General features: G+C 58.2%; 1 protein-coding gene across 4 annotated transcripts in view; it reads left to right on the forward strand.

Annotated features, from left to right (window-relative positions):
* ATP9B (ATPase phospholipid transporting 9B (putative)) overlaps positions 1-9,338 on the forward strand; it is a 206,060-nt gene extending 196,722 nt beyond the window's left edge. For all 4 annotated transcript variants that reach the window (XM_081253348.1, XM_081253346.1, XM_081253347.1 and 1 more), the window contains 3 exons: positions 5,606-5,663; positions 6,327-6,530; positions 8,780-9,338. In XM_081253348.1, the coding sequence (XP_081109474.1) occupies positions 5,606-5,663; positions 6,327-6,530; positions 8,780-8,916 (399 nt within the window). In that variant the 3' untranslated portion in view covers positions 8,917-9,338. The remainder of the gene's footprint in view (positions 1-5,605; positions 5,664-6,326; positions 6,531-8,779) is intronic.
* The last annotated feature ends 11,527 nt before the right edge of the window (positions 9,339-20,865 follow it).

Here is a 20,865-nt window from a genome sequence, read left to right on the forward strand (position 1 = left end):
ATAGCAAATATTATATGTGATAATGTAATATTTTATTTGATAATAATATATAGATTTGAGGCGTATGTAAAGCATTATTATCATGATAAAAATATCATTGTGAATATTACAAGTAGAAGAAAAACGTTTTGGTTTAATATCCTAAGATGGTGAAACCATCATCATTCAGTGAAGCAGAATAGGATCAAAGATCCAAAAACTACAGGAGGCTCTTGCGAATAATTATAATTTTAGTAGATTGTGTGTTTCCTTATTTCCAGTGGCTCCAGAAATGTTGCCCTAAATGCTGCCTCACGGATATGAAGGGGAACAAGCTTTTTATGAACATCAGTGTAGGGGCTCGGTGGCTGCTCAGGGTTAAGGTCACTGCAGGTGAGGCCAGGTGATGCCGCCAGACCGTCAAGGTGGGAGGACTTCCTACCAGGACTTCAGTGTCCCCACCAGTGAGGGGACACGCCGCTTTCACTGTTGCCCACCAGAACCTTCTTTGTGGGTCGCCACGTTACTCCAGTGATAAAAGCAGGCTCCCGGGGGTCACAAGTGTCCAGCGTTGAGTCCCAGCTCCCCTCTGACTGTAGCTGCGAGGTGGTGAATCCACACCATTAGCTGATACATTTGAACTTGAGGGGATGTTAGGAAACCATGTCCAATTCCAAGTAAGTTGGGTCTCGTTAAGGGTGCTGGCTTTCCTTTCTTGTTAGGGTGACCAACAGAATATTTCAATATCCTAAAGTCAGGAACGCATTCCTAATTTTTTTGACAAGAGTTCAGTCACTTATTTTCTCTAGACTCCTTTGCTTCAAGATCCAAAATCTGTACTTCTTGTCTTTAAAGTATATATTTCTTTAAAAATTGCATACACTCTAAATCCTTTGAAAATAAAGTAGCACTAAGGCACTCAGCCAGTTAACTTGATAAGAAGTGAGTATTTTTCTTACTGAAGCTAGAGGAACATTCTGAAGCTCTACGTTGCTTCTGAGCCCAGCACTCTGCACCCGCTGGCCGAGTCCGTCACTGTGGGTGGCACGGTTGAGGGTCCCGTGCCGGGCGCTTGTAAAGACCTAGAAGGCCCTGCTCCTGGTCTCCACAAGCCTTCAGTTGGGAAAAGAAAACATGAATTCAGGGTAAATTAAATGATGGTTGGACAGTAGCAGAAAACAAGCCACAGGCTGGAATGTAAGTTACTGTCCAACAGATGATTTATCTTGTAAGTTCTGAGCAGAAATCTCAGGTCACGGTAAATTCATTAAATACCGCAAAGGTAACCAAGGGAAGCAGCGTGCACATCCCTTGTAAAACAGAAAGGAAAGAACTCTACTTCGAAATAAAATATCCTGGTTTTATACTTATTTCATAGCCAGTCTTTTTTTTTTTTTTTTTTTTTTTTTTTTTGCGGTACGCGGGCCTCTCACTGCTGTGGCCTCTCCCGCTGCGGAGCACAGGCTCCGGACGCGCAGGCTCAGCGGCCATGGCTCTATGCTAAGAGTATAAATGCTCCAGGCATCACCAATCTGACGTAGGGTTCCGACGAGATGAGGCGATCCCGAATGTGAACGTTTGTTCTCTACTCTGTCTCCAGGGCCTGAACCTGGACACAGTGTCTGTTCCGTAATTGGTGAATGAAGGAGGGAGGGAATGAATCAGTTAAAGAGGCAACATCACCTTCCTCTTCCTAAAACCACATAGTTCTCATTCCTCACAGAAAAGGACGTATTTGTAAGGAGGTTTGGGTCGAGTTCTGCTTTGAGCTGTTAAGCTTTGCTCACGGTGAGCGCAGTCACTTCTGATTTTCTGGGGCTGCCAGTTAGAGGGGAAGCATGCACTCATCCCTCCCCTAACCCTACACATGACTTTATGTGTCCTGCATGGTCTGTGGCCTCTTATGAACAACCACCTGAGCCTGAGCCCTGGGGTCAGGACTTAGGTGACCCGTGGTCAGCTGAGCCAGCCTGTGTGGTCCTGAAATAGTTCAGTCTTGTAGCTGTGAGTTCAGTTGCCAAGTCATAGTGTTATATTCATGATAAATTAAACTACTCACTACAGAGACACTTGAGTTATAGTTGTACTGATTGTCAAGATATCAAGTAGGTGATGTGCAGTCCTTCATAAAAGCCCTTGAAACCGTTAGACGTTGAACTATTAGGACTACTTCACTATTTTTATTTTCTGTTGAATAGTCTCAAAATGGTTTTAGCTTTTGAGATGTGTATTTGTATCCTTGTATAATTTTTAAAATAATAGTGATAAGGCAAGGAAAGAAAATTCAGGGTATAGAAATTAAAAAGGAAGAAATAAAAATATCTGTTTGCAGATGCCAGAATTGTCTATGTAGAAAATCCCAAATAATCCACAAAAAAAAACCCTGCTAGACTGGTAAGTTTAGTAAGGTTGCAGGATACAAGGAAAAAATATTTTTAATTATTTCTAATTCTGTATAGTAGCAATGAACAATTGAGGTCTGAAAACAATTTTAAACACTGTTTATAACAGCATAAAAAAGTGAAATACTTTGGTATAACTAACAAAATATGTGCAGGATCTCCATGCTGATAATTGTGAAACTGGCTGAAAGAAATCCTAGAAAGGAATAAATGAATGCATGTTCGTGGATTGGAAGTATCAGTGTTGTTGAATATTGACAACTGATTCTAAAGTTTATATGGAAAAGCAGAGGAACTAGAATTACCAAAACAAATTTGAAAAAGAAGAACAAAGTTGGAAGACTCCCAGTACCAGGTTTTTATCACTGGCAAAGGATAGACACACGGGTTAGTGAGGTAGACCAGAGAGCCCAGGACTACAGCCACGCGTTGTCAGCCGGTCTTTGACCACGTGAAGGGGTGTCCAGTGCAGGACGGCCGTCTTCTCCACAGACGGCGTCGGAACAGCTGGTCACCCTCGGCCCACACCTCAGGTCTTACACAGAAATTCACTCACAGTGGCTCATAGACCTAAACGTAAAATGTAAAACTATAGACCTTCTAGGAGAAGGAAATGTGCATGACCTTGCATTAGGCAAAGAGCTTTTAGATATGAGGTCATAAAGGAAAAAATGGATAAATTGGACTTTATCATAATTACAGACTTTTTTTCTGTGAATGACACTGTTAAGAAAATGGAAAACAAACCACAGACTGGTAGAAAATATTTGCAAATTACACTTTTGATAAAGGACTTGTATCCAGAATATATAAAGAACTCTCAAAACTCAGAAAGAAAACAACCCACGTTTTTAAATGGGCAAAAGACCTGAATTGACACCACACCAAAGATGAGGACGTACAGACGGCAAGTAATCACTTTTATGAAAAAACACTCAACGTCATATTTCATTGGGGAATTGCAAATTAAAATCAGATACCACCGCCATCTGTTAGAATGGCAAAAATGTAAAACCGACACCACCAAATGCTGGCAGGGATGCTCAGCCGTGCTGGTGGGAACGCAGGCTGGTGCAGCTGCCCTGGAAGACAGCTTGGCGGTTTCCCGTAAAGTTAAACATACACTTACCACGTGACTCAGCAATCCTACTCCTAGGTGTTTACTTAAGAGAAATGAAGAGGTACATTCACACAAAATTACATGCAGAAAAGTTGATGGTGGCTTTGTCATAATTACCAAAAACTGAAACAACCGGCTGCGCTTCCCCCTGTGAGGGTGCAGCCACACAGTGGGATCATGTCCGTGACGGGAGAAAACCCGTCCGTTCAGCAACGCAGACGACTCTCAGGTGCCTTTTGCTGCACAGAAGAAGCCAGACTCAAAAGTGAGTGTGACCCCAGTGATCTGCCGCTCTGGGAAATGCACAGCTTTAGGGCCAGAGGACAGACGGGCCCGAGGTTTGGGGTGGGAGGTCATGACTGGAAGGGGGCAGCGCGGGAGCTTTGGGGTGAGGGACTCTTCTGTCGCACTGTGGTGGGTAGAGACTGGACATCTGCCAGCACAGAACCATCCACCCGGGAGCTGGCATGCAGACTGGGACAAAGGGCTCCAACCGCAGGACACATGAGTCACAGAACCACAGTGGGGGTTGCTGCCCTAAGAAGCCTCGGGGAGAGCATCCATGAGTGCCTGGGGAGGGGGCTGGAGACAGAGCCGCCGCCAGAGACAGGGCTCCCGCCACGGGACGCAGCACCGCAGGACCCCTGCACTTGGCGAGTCGGCGGCAGCGTGTCTGGTGCAGGTACAGACAGAGGCAGGAAGGAGGACCTGTGTGCCCGCATGCCAGGGTCTGTCCCCGACCGCGGCTGTTTTCTTTCTTTAAAAAACAATATTGCTTGGGGCTTCCCTGGTGGTGCAGTGGTAGAGAGTCTGCCTGCCGATGCAGGGAACACGGGTTCGTGCCCCGGTCCGGGAAGATCCCACATGCCGCTGAGCGGCTGGGCCCGTGAGCCGTGGCCGCTGAGCCTGCGCGTCCGGAGCCTGTGCTCCGCAACGGGAGAGGCCACAACAGCGAGAGGCCCGCGTGCAGCACAAAACAACAACAACAACAACAATATTGCCTTTTAACAAATGATGACATGTCTGAAGGTTGCTGTCCACACTCACACGCAGTGAGGCCTCGGGCGCAGCCAGGACGGGCTCAGGTGGCCCCTCGGGACCAAGCTGCTGCAACCGTCTCTTTCAAAGGTGTCCGTGGACACCGGGTGGACGGGGTTCAGCCTCTGGGTGTCCTTGTGGTGGCGCGTCCCCGTCCTGTGTACGGTTCATTCTTCCCTCGTGCCGTTTAGCGTCACGTGCCACGTCTTCCTGGCGGGGATGCCCCGCATCCCAGCAGAGCTTTGGTCTCATCCGTTAGGCCTAGCTGCAGTGTGGCCTTGAGGAAGTCACCAGCTGCCGGTGCTTCTCCATCCATAAACGGAAACGATGTCTGTGGGCTGTGCCGGTGGGCGGGAGGCGCGGGGGACGAGCGTGATGGTCTGTGAGTCCCGTGCCGCGGCCTCGCCGGGCTTCGTCCCAACACCCTCATCCACAGGCCTCGGGGACGTGCACTGCCTCGACCAGCCCTTGGCAGGAACGGGCTGGGCGGCGACTTGTGACCCCACCTCCCTCTCAGATAGAAGCGTCTTCGGGAGTGTGGTCGGACAGAGACGCAGGCTGAGTTTTCAAGGTGAAGGTTGCTGTGCCAGAAACCCTTGTTTGTGCTGGGCTCGTTGATATGGCATCTTTTCCAGAAAGGACCTCGGGGCCTAAATTCTGACTTCAGGTGTTATAGACCATCCTTTGTCACCTAAGGAAACTAAGAAGTAGATATAGGAAGATTTGTTCCCAAGAAGTAAAGAAGCAGTAAAGGGAAACTGTTTTTACTATGCAGAATAGTGCGTTTCAATTTTTGTTTTATACACGTCGACTCCTGGGTCACTAGGAAGCCCGGGAATGGACAGCCGTGGCTTAAGGTCACCAGAGGTCAAACAGAAGAGACCGCTCACCCCTTTACCATAAGCTGAGCAGGGCGGGCGGCCCAGGTGCACAGGAGGAAGACGGTGGCTGGCTCAGTACGTGGGTTGGGCTGGGGGCCTGGGGTCTTGTACAAGTCACCCGCACGTAGCTACTTGAAAACGTGTGTTCTGCTCTGTTAACTAAGCTGCTCCACTGTCTACCCTAGGGAAGATCCTTATCCTGTAAGACCTTCCTCGTCTGGGTTTTAATCAGTATTTACCAAGGTAAGACGGACCGCCTTCTCCTGCACTGAAGCGTTTTTGTCTTCTACAGGCAATACTGTTTCCACCTCCCAGTTAAGTTCCAAAAGCTTAACATTTCATCAGCAGGTGAATATTGCTTTCAGCTTATCTTGTGAATCGATACCCCAGCAGCTGGTCCCGCAGGCCTCTTCACAACGCAGCGGGGGTTGGCGTTTTTACTGGTGCAGGTCACCTAAAAACTGCCCTGTTTTTAAATAAAAGACACTCCAGAAAAATTTAATCAGCACTTACCACACTGCCTACGCCCCACAATGGCTTTCTTTCTTGGCGTGATAGCCGGACTTCGAGAAATATGAATTACGAAGTCAGAAGTCACCAGCTGCTCTCTGCTTGGAGTCCCAGACAAATGGGAGCCTGTGGGGAGTTAGCAGACGGCCCTGGAAGGTGACAGCCAGCCGTAGTTACTAACTGGCGTGCAGGCACGGCTCTCCCCCCAGACTCTGCCAGTCCACATCTTACTCTGTCCCCAGTCCAGAGCTTACACGGATCACTGGGTGCCGGTGTGCACAGCCCGTGTCCGTCAGTGTCAGCGGCTCTCGCCCCTCATACAGTAACAGAGCTGCCGACCCGAGCAGCAAGGTCGTCGTGTCCAAAGCCACACCGCTCACCCTGGCTGTTTTCCAGGTGGCATCCTCATGTCCGGGGCCCTGGTGCTTTTCGAGTCCGAGTTCGTGCACGTGGTGGCCATCTCCTTCACGGCCCTCGTCCTCACGGAGCTTCTGATGGTGGCCCTGACCGTCAGGACGTGGCACTGGCTGATGGCGGTCGCCGAGCTGCTCAGCCTCGGCTGCTACGTGGCCTCGCTCGCTTTTCTAAATAAATATTTTGGTAAGTTGCTTTAGACTTCTTTTCTGAATAGCTGTCTATTACTGGTTTTTAAACGTTTTCTTTGTTGCTTCTAACACGTTATCTTAGATTGCAGATCGTAATAAAACCCACATCAGACAGCTTCACAACACAGAGCTTATTTCTGTGGAAAGATTAAACCCCTTGCAACAATACATGAAGTCGCGCCGAGTTCTCCCCACAAGAGCTGTATTGTTTGTCCCTTTTCCTGATGGAGGCCGCTGCGGCTGCAGGGAAGAGGGCTTCCAGGATGGGGCCCGGCGCCGCCCGCCCTCGTCCCCTGGAGCCACGGGGCCCAGCGGCGTCAGAACCTGCAGGCGGCACATGGCCCGGGCCGCTGCACCCCTGCCCCCTTCTCGCCTGCCCCCCGTTACCAGCAGGGCCCTGAGGAGGGGGGCTACTTGCTGGGTGTGAGCACTGGCTGGGGTGAGAGGGAGGGTGGGTCACCCGACGTGGCCCTGGGGGAGGGTTGAGCTGCTCTGGGTGAGTTCGCACGGCCGTCCCCAGTCCCTCTCCAGGACTCCCGCTCCCCGTCCACAGCCGGCGCTCTGATCGCGCCTCACCTGACGCGCCTTGTCAAACCCGGCTCTTCACTCGCCACTGTCGGAAAATTCATCTAAGGCAGAGCCCTGGCCCTTGAAGTCAAAAGTTGGCATCTACTTCCTGTTCCTAACACCAGCGGCCTGGGACAAGCCGACTTCACTGGGATGACGACGAGAGCCTCACACTTCTGCGCAGTGGAGGAGAGCAGCGGACCGTAAAGCTACTGCTGGTGAGAAGTGGTGGTGACGTCACTTTTCACGTATTGTGAAGACATCTCCATCCTTCACAGCAGAGCTATAAATTACAAAATGAACACTTAGGCAGGTTTCAGCGGCGGGAACTGATGAATTTTGTGCCTCTTCCATAACTGTAACGTATTATAGATGGTAGAGAAGTAAAAAGAATCCCATCATCAAAGCAGAAGTTGGGTGAATTCACATCCAAGTATCTACTCAGTGGTGAGTACGTACATAGGAAAACTATTACAAATTCGTGCTTTTGCATTAAAAGAAACATTCACCAAAAAAATAGCCATGGCACGTAAGAAGTGGTCATTTTCAAATTACAAGACCTTGGTTACTTTGTTTTGAGAATAGACGTGTGCTTTCCTGTGTGAACGCGAATTGACACTCTTGGACGGAGCGGTGTTGGCTTCTTCTCGGGCGTCCCCTGGGCCCGCAGCTCCTTCTCCCAGCACGTGTGCACAGAGCACGAAGCAGAAGCTACGGCTGGGACACCAGCAGCAGGGCTGCCCGGGGCCCCGTGTGAAGCGGGCACAGGCAGGGTGTCTCGTGGAGCCTTCTCGGGTCGCTGACGCTACCTCATCCTTCAAGACTGCAGAAACCGCAGAACGCGGTCACTCCGGAGGCTCGACTGATAGGAGCCCCGCCCCTCCTCTTCGTGGCGTTTGCCGTGGGCTCCTCCCACCTGGCGACAGCGCGGGAGGCCCTGGGCCCCGTCGGGGTTCTGCGGCTCATCAGAGGGGACGGTGCTGGGCGTCCTGCATCCACCGATGAGCACCCGTGTCCGTCAGGCGACCGTGCGTCATCCCCGCAACATTTTGCTGTTAATTTTTAGTGATTGAACCCCTGGAAAACACTTGCCGGGTTTTTTACAATATGCTTAAACACAGCCTGGGACCCCGTGTGCCCTGCACGCAGACCCTGGGTTTCCCTGCACTTTCCTGGGCCTCAGCATCCGTGAGCCTACCAGGCTGCTTCGCCCCACTTCCGACGACAGTCTCCAGGGATGGCTGTCCTAGGATCGGCCGCCCTCGGGTTCTCACACGCCTCTTCACCCGTGAGGATTAGAACAGCCGTTAACCCTGGGAACACCACCCCGTGGTGGCAGGACCGAGGGGCACGGGAGGTGGGCTCACGGGGACAGCTCTGCCCGCGGCCTCAAGGCCCCGGTGCCCAGGGTCGCCTGTCCCCAGGACGACGAAGATGAGCCCGGACGTTCTGAGCCGGCCCCAGGCTGCGTTGCGAGGTTCTGCCCCTGGACCGAGCCCGCGGGCCGTGCAGCGCCTGCCCTGCGCAGCTGGGGCTTCGTGTCTCCTGTTAGAGGAGCCCCTGCCCCTGGTGTGCAGGGAAAGCAGTGCTGTAACCCAGACCCCGAGGCTCCACCAGGCCCGCCTCTGCGGCGCCCTGGGCGCCTCTGACACCTGTTCCTGGATTTCTCTCCCACAGATGTTGCCTTCATCACGACCGTGACCTTCGTGTGGAAGGTGTCAGCGATCACGGTGGTCAGCTGTCTTCCCCTCTACGTCCTGAAGTACTTGAAGCGGAAGCTGTCCCCTCCCAGCTACTCCAAGCTGTCCTCCTAGGGCCATGCACCTGCCACAGAAGGTTCCAGCACCTTCGGGCCCGTTTCCGTGATGCGGGGTGCGCGGCAGTGCTGCCGAGAGAGGGCGTGAGGCAGGGAGGGCCCGGGAGGTGGCCAGGGCGCGGCTCCGCACACAGTCCCGCCGTATCCGTGCCGGGGCCGGATTTCCTTTCCCTCCCTTTTTATTGTTTCTCCAAGTTTAATTTCCATGTCGAACCAGCTTGACTTTCTGTTGAAAATGAGCCCTAATGATTTCACTGCTACTGTAAAGCACCCATCTTTGTCTGCTGTTCTGAGAAGTGAAATGAAAGGCCATTTAATGTTCTGCAGTTTCCTAACATTCAAATTCTTTCTTTGATGTTACAGTACGGAAAGTCTCCCCACTTAACCCGAATAAAGTCTTGATGCTGTAAAGCCCCGTGTCTGTGCCGCTCCCTCCCCGCCCGCCCCTCCCGCGGGCCACGCTGGTCCCCGCGGCACCCACGCGCCCACGGCAGCCACGTGGCGCAGGGCGGGGCATTTGCCCGTAAGTCCACGGCAGCACCTCAGGTACGTCCCGAGGCTCTGGTTCTGCTGTTAGTCAAGCCCGTTTCTGAGTTCCGATCCTTTCGACGTTTGCGAAATCACACAGCTGCACACCTCGTTGGCGCCTGGCTCCGGCCGCCTGGGCCCCCCCGGCTGCGGGCGCAGCGCCTCGCCGATGCTGGGCTGGAACAACGCTTCCCTGAGCAGCCGAGTCCTTTTGTTCACGGGGCACTTCGGGGCGGGGAGCGGCTCCAGTGCTGGGAGCTGCTCGGGGTCTGTGCGCTGTGCCGGGACCCTCGGTGTGCCCGAGGCACCCAGGGCTGGGTCCCAGAGGAGGAGGCGTGATGCCCAGAGCTGCTCAGACTGTCCCACCAGCACCTCCCAGGTGGCCGGTCCTCCCCTGCCCACCGGGCGTCGCTGTTTCAGCTCCTCGCAGAGCTGCGGGTTTGCGGGGATCTGGGGCCAAGGGAGAAGCTTGTGCTCAGGACCCAAGGGGGACCTGGGGGAGGCCGGCGGGGCTGAGAGGGGACGGGCGAGGCGGCTCACGGGCTTGTGCCAGCCATGTGCCCTGAGAAATCCTGGACGTCTCACCACGGGTTGGGCACTCACCCACGAGGCCTGACGGGCGCAGGTGGACGGGCTCCCCGCCTTGGAGGGGCGGGGAGGGGCGCCTGGGGGTGGAAGGGGCTGGAAGGCCCGCGTGCAGAGTGAGCACGGCCGCGGCCCTGAGGGAAGGGGTGACAGGACGCAGGAGACCAGGAGGGGGCGCTGTTTACAGGCCGGTAGGTGCGCCCTTCAGAAGGTGTGAAGTCGACGCAGCGGCGGCCGGCGGGCGGGCGTTCTCCCTGAGAGCCCAGGTCTGTAGTTCGACTGTAGCTGCGTGTGGGGAGCGCTGGTGACGGAGGGAGGGCACGGGGGGTGTGAGGAGGGCCCAGTCGCCACCACCGTATCCCCGAGAGCCTGGACGCCACTGGCCCCCATTACTGTGTGACGTAGACGGATGGGCAGGGGGTCAGACGGACAAGTGGAGAGAGGGTGGGCAGGTGGATGACGAGTGGAGGGGCGGACAGGCGGGTGGGGGGTGAACGGCTCTTCCGCAGCCCCTGGAGGTGGCCCCGTCCTATTCCAGACTCGTGACCGTCATCAGTGTCTCCGAGTCAGGGCTGCACTGTGTCCGCCGAGCCTGCGGCGCCCCGGGGGACGGGGGTGGGGGCTGCGGAAGTGGCCTCTGCTCCTTCCAGCTGGGACGGCCCGCGTCGCCTGCCCCGGCCCCTGCTGGGCCTCCTGCCATGGGAGGGCTCAGGGACCCCGCCAGGGAGGGCGCCCCCCGCCCCGTGGGAGGGTGGCCGGAGCTCCCTGCACCTCAAGCCCGTCCCCTGAGCCACGTGGGTTCAGGCGTGTCCCCACGTCCTGTCCGGGGGCCCCTGGGAGCCCTCCTGCTGGCCCCCCTCCCTCGCCTCACCGAGAGGCCCTGGAAAGGCCCCTGTGCTCTGCGGGCCAGGGACTTGGGCCAGGGCCTGCTGCCTTTCACCCCGTCCCACCGGAACCCCAGATGGTCCAAGGGCGGGACCCCGAACGGAGCTGGGGCCCCTCCACCCTCTCAGGCTCCGGTATACCAGAACCCGCGAGAGGCCCAGCCCGGGCCCTGGGACGGGGTCACCCGCTCGAACCCAGCGTCGCTCCCCCGGACGTGGCCTCGGTCCGTCCACTCAGCCTACCAGGCCACGCCTTGGGGGGTCACTGCCCCGGCGACTCGGTACCCTGGCGCCCCCGGCCTTGTCCCCGTCCCAGGACAGCGCCGGACAGACAACGAGGGATGGGAGACTGAGGCTTGGGGGGTTTCAGGGATTCCCCACCTGGCCCGTGGCAGCATCCCCACCCCGTGCAGGTAAGGGCTGGGTGGGGACCCCGGGGCCCTCGGGCACAGGGTCAGGCTCTGTTCCCCTGGAGCCACAGTGACCACACCCCCTCTTCCTGCACGCGGGCCGCCTGGGGACACCGTGGCCAGAGGACGGGCCTGGCGTGTCCTCGATCCCAGACACGCCTCGGCCTCGGGCGGGGAGGGTCCATCACTGCCACCTGGTCCCCCAGCCAGGTCCCCACAGTCAAGCCGGCAGCCCCAAGCCCCTCAACACAGCCCAGCCCCTCGCTCAGGAAACAATCTTGTGTCCCCCAAACAGGCGGGACCCCGGGGCGCTGCTGGGCGGGTCCACACCTGGACGGGACCTTCCTGCATGCTATCTTCTGAAAACTCTTTATCTTGGAATGATTTAGACTCGGGAAGCTGGCTGTCCACGCGAGGAGGACTGTGCTGGGCTCCCCGACTTCCCACTAAATCCTGGTCTGAGCCCTGCGGTCGGGAAGGTTCCTCGTGTCCCTCTGTCCTGGCCGTGGGGAGCTGGGCGGGGAGCCCGCGCCCCGAGCTTCTGGGCAGGGCTGGGACGGGCCCGGGGCCCGGCGGGCAGGTCGTATCGGTTTGTGTTCTCAGGAAGGGGGTGCGGTGGCTGCTACCCTGCGATCCCGCAGTCGCCGGGCACTTTGGGGCCCAGCAGGCCCAGCTCAGCGGAGCTCCGGCCGCCTGGCTGGGCTCCGATAAACAGGAAACGCCTCGGCCACCGCGCCCCGGGGAGCGGCTGTAATTCCGGGAGATTCCAGCAGGCGGCGCTGGAAGCTAAGAAATGCCGCCCACGACCCGCAGGGTCCAGGCTGATGTCTGGGCTCTTAGGATCCGGGCGTCTCCTTGGGCTGGAACAGCCGAGCCCAGAAAGTGTGATTCCCTGAGGAGCCGGGGTTCGTCGCCTTGAAGAACCTGCCTTCACCCGGGCGTTTGTGTCCACGCGGCGTCCACTCTGCCTGCATGGGGCCCGGGGTGCCTCCTCATAATAAAGCCCAGGCGGCACCTCCCTCCGTCCTCCCGGGGAGACCCCGCCAGCGGCCCCGCGGCTCCTGCCCCCGTCCCAGTGGAGGGGGGCTCCTGGTGGGCCCGGAAGGCTCTGGGGCCTTGGGCCTCGGAGACGACGCCTGAGCGGAACCACGGGGCCCAGAAGGACCGAGGTCTGAAAACAGTCCCCCCTGAGCTGCAGGATTTTCCGAATTATTTAAACCAGAGAACAGCCCCACTCCATCCCCCGGTGCTCTTTTCCAAGGCTGCTCCCGGAACTGGCCGCCTGGGCTCCGCAGCTGCAGCCGCAGCCCGTCCCCGCGCTGCTTTCGGGGTCCCGAGGCCCTCATGGCTCAGGGAGGCCGGGAGGCCGCAGACGCCAGGCCTAGCGCGTGGCAGGGCACCTTGAGGGCACTTGTGGATGTGGACGGCCCCCGCCTGCCTCTCCCGTCCCCTCTGCCGGCTGCAGGGGGGCGGGAGGGACACCGTGGACGGCTCTGAGCCCCGGGGGACAGGCGTCACGTGGCTGCTGCCCGGCCCCCAGGGTCGCAGGAGGCTCCGCCCACCGCGGGCCGCCCCGGGACACGTGGCGGCCGGCGCCCGCATTGGTCATCCATCTGGGCCCCTCCTCTGGCTGCCCGGAGCTCCACGTCCGTCCACCTGGCGGGGTGGCCAGTCAGTTCCGGAGGCAGAGCCGGGTTCGCGGCCAGAAGGTGCCGGGCTGAGGCCTGGTCAGAACTTTGGACCCTCTGGGCCGACGAGCAGACACGACCTGAGCAAAGGAGGAAGAAAAGGCCAGAACCGGCAGGGGAGCGGCGCGGGGGACGCCCGGCTGCCACTACACAAGGCCCTGCGGGACGGACTCCCGGTTCCCGGGCGCGGACGGGCCCCCTCACCCCCCGCGGCCCAGCAGAGCCCCTACCGTGTTCACTCAACACGACGCCCTCAGCAGAGCCCGAGGGGCTGTCGTCCCAGCCGCGACCCCCAACACCCTGGGAAGGGGCCCCCAGACAAAGCACCGCCAACCAGGTGGAAGGACGGAGGTTCACCCCCTCGGTTCTGGAGGCCGGGAGTCGGAGTGAGACGGTGTCCAGGGCCGCCCTCCCTCCCAGGCTCAGGGGCCCCGCCTGCCTCTCCCCACCTGGCCTGCCGCGCTCCTGGCTGTGGCCGCGGCGCTCCGCCGACCTCAGCCCCGTCACTCCCTGCGTGTCTGTGTCCAAAGCCCCGGGTTCTCTGACGACGCCGGCCAGTGGGTGGGGCCTCGCTCCGGGACATCATCGCTCACCGCAGCCGAGCCCATCTGCAAAGACTCCTCCCAAGTCCTGCGGTCCCGGGCGACCTGCAGGGGGTGCAGGACACCTCAGCACTGTTGATTCTGAGTGACTTGATATCACTTCGAGGGGTCCAGTCTCTTCCTGACTCGAAGGTGCAGAGAAATCGCCAGCCGAGCACTGAGATGGTTTTAAGTCTGTGATGGAATCAGGTGCCAGGGTATGGGCTGCGCCCTCGCAACCACACTGTGCTGGGGACCCTGTCCCCTGCCTGGCACCCAGCCCTGCCACCCGACCCCAAGGAGCTGGATCTTGAGAAAAGTCAGACGCCTGGGTGGCTGAGTGGAGCCTCGGCCTTTAACCTGTTGGCTCCCAGGAGCCGCCGGGGGTTTCTGTGCACAACTGCAGGGGTACCGTCCACACACAGGTGAGCTGCTCTGTGGGACGTCCCCTCAGTCCCGACGTCCTCCCGTCCTGAGTGGCCCTGACTGTCACTCCGAGGGGAGTGGGCTTATCTGAAGACAACGGGGAGCGGGGGTCCTCTGGGCGTCTGGAGGCTGTTGCCGTGATGACGACTGTGGGTCTCGCCCCAGGACAAGGGGTGCGATCCTTCTTACTGTTTTCCTCAAACAGGACAGGAAGGCCGCTGCGCCCCCAGACCCACAGCCCTAACTGGGCGACGTCTCACAGCTCGGCGTGCAGCCTCCTGGCCCATGAGCCTGGGTGAGGCCCCCGCTCCAGCTGGTAAGTTCCACCCTTATCCGAAACCACAGAGCAGAGTAACCAGCAAATGTCGAGTTTACCTGCCCGCCCCCCTGGGCCCGGCCTGAGCACCTGCTCTGTGGCAGGTCCTGAGGAGGTCCTGGAGGAGGGAGGAGATTCTAGAGAAGGTTCTAGAGAAGGTCCTGGAGGAGGTCCTGGAGGAGGGAGGAGATTCTAGAGAAGGTCCTGGAGGAGGTCCTGGAGGAGGGAGGAGATTCTAGAGAAGGTTCTAGAGAAGGTCCTGGAGGAGGTCCTGGAGGAGGTCAGCTCAGGACACCGTCGTCACCCTGCAGCCACACATCTCATTGATGTCCTCGGAGTGGCTCCTGTTTTTCTCTAAGGATCTGTGGTTTTCAGTCCCTGAAGGGCGTGAAGCTGCATCACTGTCACGGTGCCGAGGCCACTCGGGAAGAGCCACCAGCTTCCTGACGGAGGTGATGGCCCACAGGTCGTGGGTGTGTCCCGCGCGGCCACCAGCTCGAGCTCAGCGCTCCCACTTCCAGGCCCCACTTGGCAGGATGTGAGGCGTTCGTGCCCAGCAGACTGGATGGGCCCCTTGGCTCAGGCGCCACCGCCCCGATGCCGAGGACCCTGGGAGCCTGGCGGGGGCTCCGGGGGCGAATCTCCCACTCCTCCTCAGCCAACCTGTGTCCTCGGCCCAGCCCTGAGATCCCACTGCCCGGCCGCCTGGAGCCCGTGCCGATGGCGGGGCTGTGAGATCCCCAGCTGGCCGTCCCACACCCCGCCGCCTCTGGGCGTGAAGCCTGTAGCAGGAGCCTCTCGGCAGGGGTGAGAGGCTCCCCCCGCGACCTGAGGGCGGCCACCTCCTAGCAGCAGGGTGTCCCGGGGGTGCCAGGGACCCCTCCTGCCCATCGACTGGCACCCCACGTGGGCACACATGCCAGGCTGTGGATTCTGCCCCCATGAAATCGCTGGAACATTCTGACTGATGCCACCCCCGCCCCTCGGGAGTTCTCACTGCCCCCTGACCATCCCCCCAATTTGTGACAAAATGAGAAGAAGCTGACATGGCAGCAAGAAGGAGGCAGGTGACCCGGGCAAGCCGAGCTCCGTGTGCCGTGCGGGTCGGGGTTCGGGTAGATGGCGGCCGATCCGGGTCTCCGGGTGCAGGCTGGAGGGGTGGGCCCGGGGGTGGAGCCCACGGGGGGCGGGGCAGGTGACGGGCGGGGCGGGGCAGGGCAGCTGCCCGGTCGGTGCTGGGACCCGGGGCCAGGCTCAGGCTGGTTGGATCCGGACGCAGTGCTCGCAGGGTGACAGGCCTCCAGAATGCGAGGGACGCCAGGCGTGGCCAGCGTTGCTAACCCTCCCTGGGGGCCCCTCGGCCTGGACACACCCCCGCTCCCCACCCTCCCACCCCAGCACGTGGCCCTAGCGGTCTGCAGGACGTGCTGCCCTTGGCCCAGGGACCCTGCTCCCAGAGCCTCCAGCTTGGGGCACCCACGTGGGTCCTTAGGAGGAAACTGGGGAAGGTGGACAGCGGGTGGACACGCAGCTGGTGAGCTTGGTGGGAACCTGCAGCCATTTCAGTAACCACATCCCCCAGGCTGGTGGGTGAGCCACTCAGCTGCAGACATGCCCCCCGGGACACCGGGGCCATCGAGGACCCCTGTCACACTGCCCAGTAGGAGCAACCAAGGCCCAGCCCACCCGGCAGCCCAGTGCCCAGCGTGACCAGATCAGGAGGACACCCCGTGAGGACCACAGCTGAGAGCATGGCTACGTTCATCATTAAAGAGCAGTGATGGGGGCTTCCCCGGTGGCGCAGTGGTTAGGAACCCGCCTGCCAATGCAGGGGACACGGGTTCGAGCCCTGGTCCAGGAAGATCCCACATGCCGCGGAGCAACTAAGCCCGTGCGCCATGGCTGCTGAGCCTGTGCTGTGAGCCGCAACTATTGAAGCCTGCACGCCTAGAGCCCATGCTCCGCCACAAGAGAAGCCACCACAGTGAGAAGCCCGTGCACCAAAACAAAGAGTAGCCCCCGCTCACCGCAACTAGAGAGGAGCCCGTGCACAGCAACGGAGACCCAACACGGCCCAAAATAAAAATAATATAAATAAAAAATAAATTTAAAGAAAACCCAGCGATGACGAGGGAGGGACAGAGACAGGGAGCCAGAGGGGGGCCCAGCCACAGAGCTACTCCTGACGGGGACAAGAGAACCCCCGAGTTATTTCTTTGCTCCCCCAGGCCCAGAGCCCGCAAGGCTGTGGCCATGCCCTTTGTCCTTGGGCCCCAGAGGCCTTGGTTCTCCACCTGCACTGGGACGGGCGCCGTGTCTTCTCTGGAGCGCCTCCAGCCTGGAGCTGACTGCACCCCAGGTGCCAGGCCCGGAGGCCCCCCACTGCCCCTCCCCGCTGCCCCAGGCCGTGCCAAGTTCCGGCCACCCGCCTGGAGGTCTCACCGGAGCGCAGATCCCCGGAGGGGAAGTTGCTGAGAACCTGTCCAGAGCGGCCACCACGACGCCACCTACAAACCAATCACAAGCTGCTGGTCCCTCGAAGAGCCCAACTCAGAAGCACCGTGGGATCCAGAAACCCCACGTCTGGGCATTTCGCCCAGAGACTGAAGGCAGGGTCTCAGGGGGAGTCTGCACCCACGGTCAGGTCAGCACCGCTCCCACAGCTGAAAGGTGGACATGACCCAAACACCCGTCCACGGACGAGCATGGAGGACAACGTGGTCCCCGCGCACGACAGAATCTGATTTAGCCTCAAAGGGGAGGAAACTCTAAGCCTGGTACAAGCCGCTTGGACCTTGAGGACATGATGCGGAGTGAAACAAGTCATCCCGAAAGGACAAATCCTGTGTGATTCCACTTACACGAGGGGCCTGGGCTAAGCAGGCGAATTCACAGGCAGAGTGACGGTGGGGAAGGGGAGGGGGCCCGGCGTCGCTCGGAGACCGAGTGTCCGTTTGGGACGATGAGGAGGCTCTGGAGACGGATGCTGGTGACGATGTGAAGGTCCTTAACGCCAGTGAAACACTTAAAAATGGTTAAGATGGTAAATTTTTGTTATGCGTGTTGACACAGGTTTTAAAGAGACAAGCACAGTACAGGCTCTCTTGCTGTCTAGGTACCTGGGGCCCAAATGGGGGAGAGCCAGAGGGCTGTGCTGGGGTGTCAGCCCCATTCCCCCACCCGCCTGGGGACCCAGCAGCCCAGGGCCCTGCGACAGCCCCAGGCTCTTGGGTGTGGGTTTGAAACAGCATCGTCACTGAGGGATCACGTCCATTTACACTCTGGCAAGATGCCACTTCCTGTTTCCAAGAAGGAAAAAAGGCCAGGCAGGCTTGTAGAAAGCTGCCTTCTGCTTCAACATCAAACAGTTCAACACGGCATCTCAATGAGTTAAGTGTAAATGAATCAGAAGCACATGGATTAAATTTCCCTTGAAATTCACTCCGGTTTAAAAATTAATGGAAAAAGTGGCTGGCAAAACTTGTTTAGAGCTTTATTGAACCAAAAACACTTTAAAAATAGTTTGGGAAGCCCGGCAGCCCCCAAGCCATGGGCAGATTCCACCTCGCCGCGGGGTCAGAGCCCTGGGCCCGGGAGGGGCGGCTGGCCTGTGCCCCCCTCCCGAAAACTGCGCCGCATGTAAAACGAAAGCCAATCAGAGCAGAGACAGGGACTCAGCAGCCTCCCCGTCTAAGGCTGCGGGTGAAAGCTGCGCGCCTTGGGTTGCTGCTTAATTTAACAAATTTGCCGCAGGAAAACTTACTATTATTCCTCTTACTCTTTCACAAAAGGAAAGCATTGTGAGCTCACAGGTGCAAACCCCGACACTCGCCAGAAACAAGAGGTGGAACCTAGTCCCCTCCGGCCAGGTCGGTGGCTAGAGCAGATGCTGCGACGGCCAAACAGGGGAGCTGAGTGCCCTTCTCTTCCGCACACCCTCCGACTTCTCAGAAATAGAGGACAGGGCTCACCAAGCCCGCAGCTGGCCCGAGGCTGGCAGGGAGGGTGCGAGGCAGCCGCCCGGGGCTCAGGGCAGGGGGAGCTCGATCGAGCAGGATTCCCCAGGAGAACCGAGGTGAAGCTCGAGGACTCGCAGCCTCCGCCCTCACCCATCTTTCTGCATCCGCCCCGAAGCTGCCGGTCCCTCTCGGGCCTTGCAGAGCAGGGCCAGACCCTGGGTGCCAGCGGTGGCTCCTATGTGACCTGGGGTTCTAGCTGAGGCCGAATCCCACAGCAAAATAGATGGAGGCAGCGAGAGAGGGAAGGGGTCTCCTCCCCGCGTGAGGAACTCAGAGTTGGGCTTTCAAGTGCCTCTGGATCCAGGTGATCAAACCGCCCAGGAATCCGCCTCTGGCCGCGCCTTCCTCGAGGGCCCAGTGGGCACGGCTTCCCACGGCCCCCAGGAGCTGCAGAAGCACCAGGCCTGAGTCCCAAGGGGAGCAGGGCAGCCCACGACCCACACAGAGGGGTCCCCGGGCGAAGTTGCCTGACGAGGGTACCGTGGGGAGAAGAGGGGCCTGGGGTGGCACCATGGCCGCCATCCCGGCAGTGGTGGCCTCAGTGGATCAGGCGTGTCCCCAGCGGGCTGTCAGCCAGGCTCCTCGGTGGGTCCTTTGGAGGGAGCACTGGGTGGGCACCTCCCGGGCACCCGAGGGAGGGGGACAGCAGGACATGACGTGGCCTGGGCCCCCGGAAGGAAATACACACCACCCGGCCTTTGAGTTGGTTCCCTGGAGCCGCCCAGCAAAGGACCACGAACTGGGGCCTCAAACTGACAGAATGATATTGTCTCACAGCCCCGGAAGTGCAGGGCCAGGGCACCGGCCGGGCCGCGCTCCCTCCTAGGCTCCAGGGGAGGGTCCTCCCGCCTCTCCCAGGGGCCCGTGGTGCCGGTGTCCTCAGGGTCACTCCCGTGTCGCTGCCCCGTCACCTTCTCCTCTCATGAGGACAACAGCCACGTTGGGTCAGGCCACCTAGTGACCTCCTCTTCACTGATCCCATCTGCAAGGACCCTGTTTCCACATACGGTCCACTCATGGGTACCAGGGGTCAGGGCTCCAGCGCATCCTTGGACGACGCAGTCCAGCCCAGGACAGTTTGACTCTGAGATGATCATGACATTCATTGAGCGGCCGGGGGCTGGTCACCGAGGCGAGCGGGCGGGGCCTCCTTTAACCCTCACCACAGCCCACGAGGTGAAAACCTTGATGAGGGCTCCCGTGGGTGCAGCGCGGGACTGGAATGCAGACTCCACGTCAGCCTCTGCCCTGCGAGCGTGAGCTCAGCTGACCTGCTTCACAGTGAAAACGGAGAAAATCATCTAAAAGAAAACAACCATTTAAAGCCTCTGTAAATGCTCCTAAGGACAATGGCGAATGAAACATCTGTTCAAGAAAATCTACGGAAACTGCTTTGAAAAGGAGAGTCTTTGGTGTTTGAACCAAGACTGCCGCAGCGTCCCAGCTCAGCGGGGAGGGCGCTCCAGTTTGGAGGCTGCAGCCACCAACGCGGGGCTCCCTGTCCCCGTGGGCTGAGTCCCCAGGGAGTGCGGCTGGGAAGAGGGGCACCTGCTCCCACTCAGCCCCCACCCCTGCAGTGGAATGGAGGCTGTACCTTGAGAAGGCCGGGACCCCAGAGCCCTCGCCCCAGCTTGTGAGGGTGGTTCCATGCCAGGAGAGGCCTGCATCACAGTGAAGGCGCTGAGAATCAAAGGCGAGGAGAGCATCCTGAAGGCAGCAAGAGGAGGAGGATGTCCCTTTCAAGGGGCCCCCAGTAGGACTGACCCCAAATGAGACTGGCCTTCTGCAGAGACACCGCAGGCCAGAAGGCAGTGGCTAACACATCCGAAGTGCTCCACGGAAAAAAAGAAACTGTCAACCAAGAATCCCATACTCAGCAAACCTAGCTTTCAAAACTGAGGGTGAAATGAAGATCTTCCCAGATACACAAAAACTGAGAAGTGGCTGCTGGCAGATGCACCTTACAAGAAGTAAAGGAAGTTCTTCAGGCTGAAAGCACGTGACCCCAGACGGAAACTGAATCCACATGAAGAAAAACAGAGTGCTGTTAAGGGTAAGCAGGTAATTTTATAAAGCAGTACAAATGTATATTTTCCTCCTTTGTTCTAATAACTGATTTAAAAAGCAATTGTATAAAATTATATAGATATAATGTAATGTCAGGCCTATAATTAGTGGAAATGTAATACATGTGTAATATTTTCATCAATAACAGTACCAAGGAAGTGGGTGGGGCCGAGCTGGGCTGGAGGAATTGACTACAGGTGGTAAAGGAAGCACGATTCCAGAGGCCCGCTGAGTTTGCAGCATGACTATTGGTCATTTAAGTAACATAATGCCATAAAAAGGGGAAAAAGGAATAAACCCACATAAGATTAATGTTTATGTATATCACTGGAATTAAGCTAGTATAAATCTGAACCTGATTGTGATGTTAAAATGTAAGTGGTAAACCCTAGAACAACCACTAAGGAAATAACTTTAAAAAGGGTAAAAATCAGGCTTCCCTG

The sequence above is a fragment of the Mesoplodon bidens genome (assembly GCF_964165515.1).
Source record: "Mesoplodon bidens genome assembly, chromosome: 13".
NCBI classification, from domain to species: Eukaryota; Metazoa; Chordata; class Mammalia; order Artiodactyla; family Ziphiidae; genus Mesoplodon; species Mesoplodon bidens.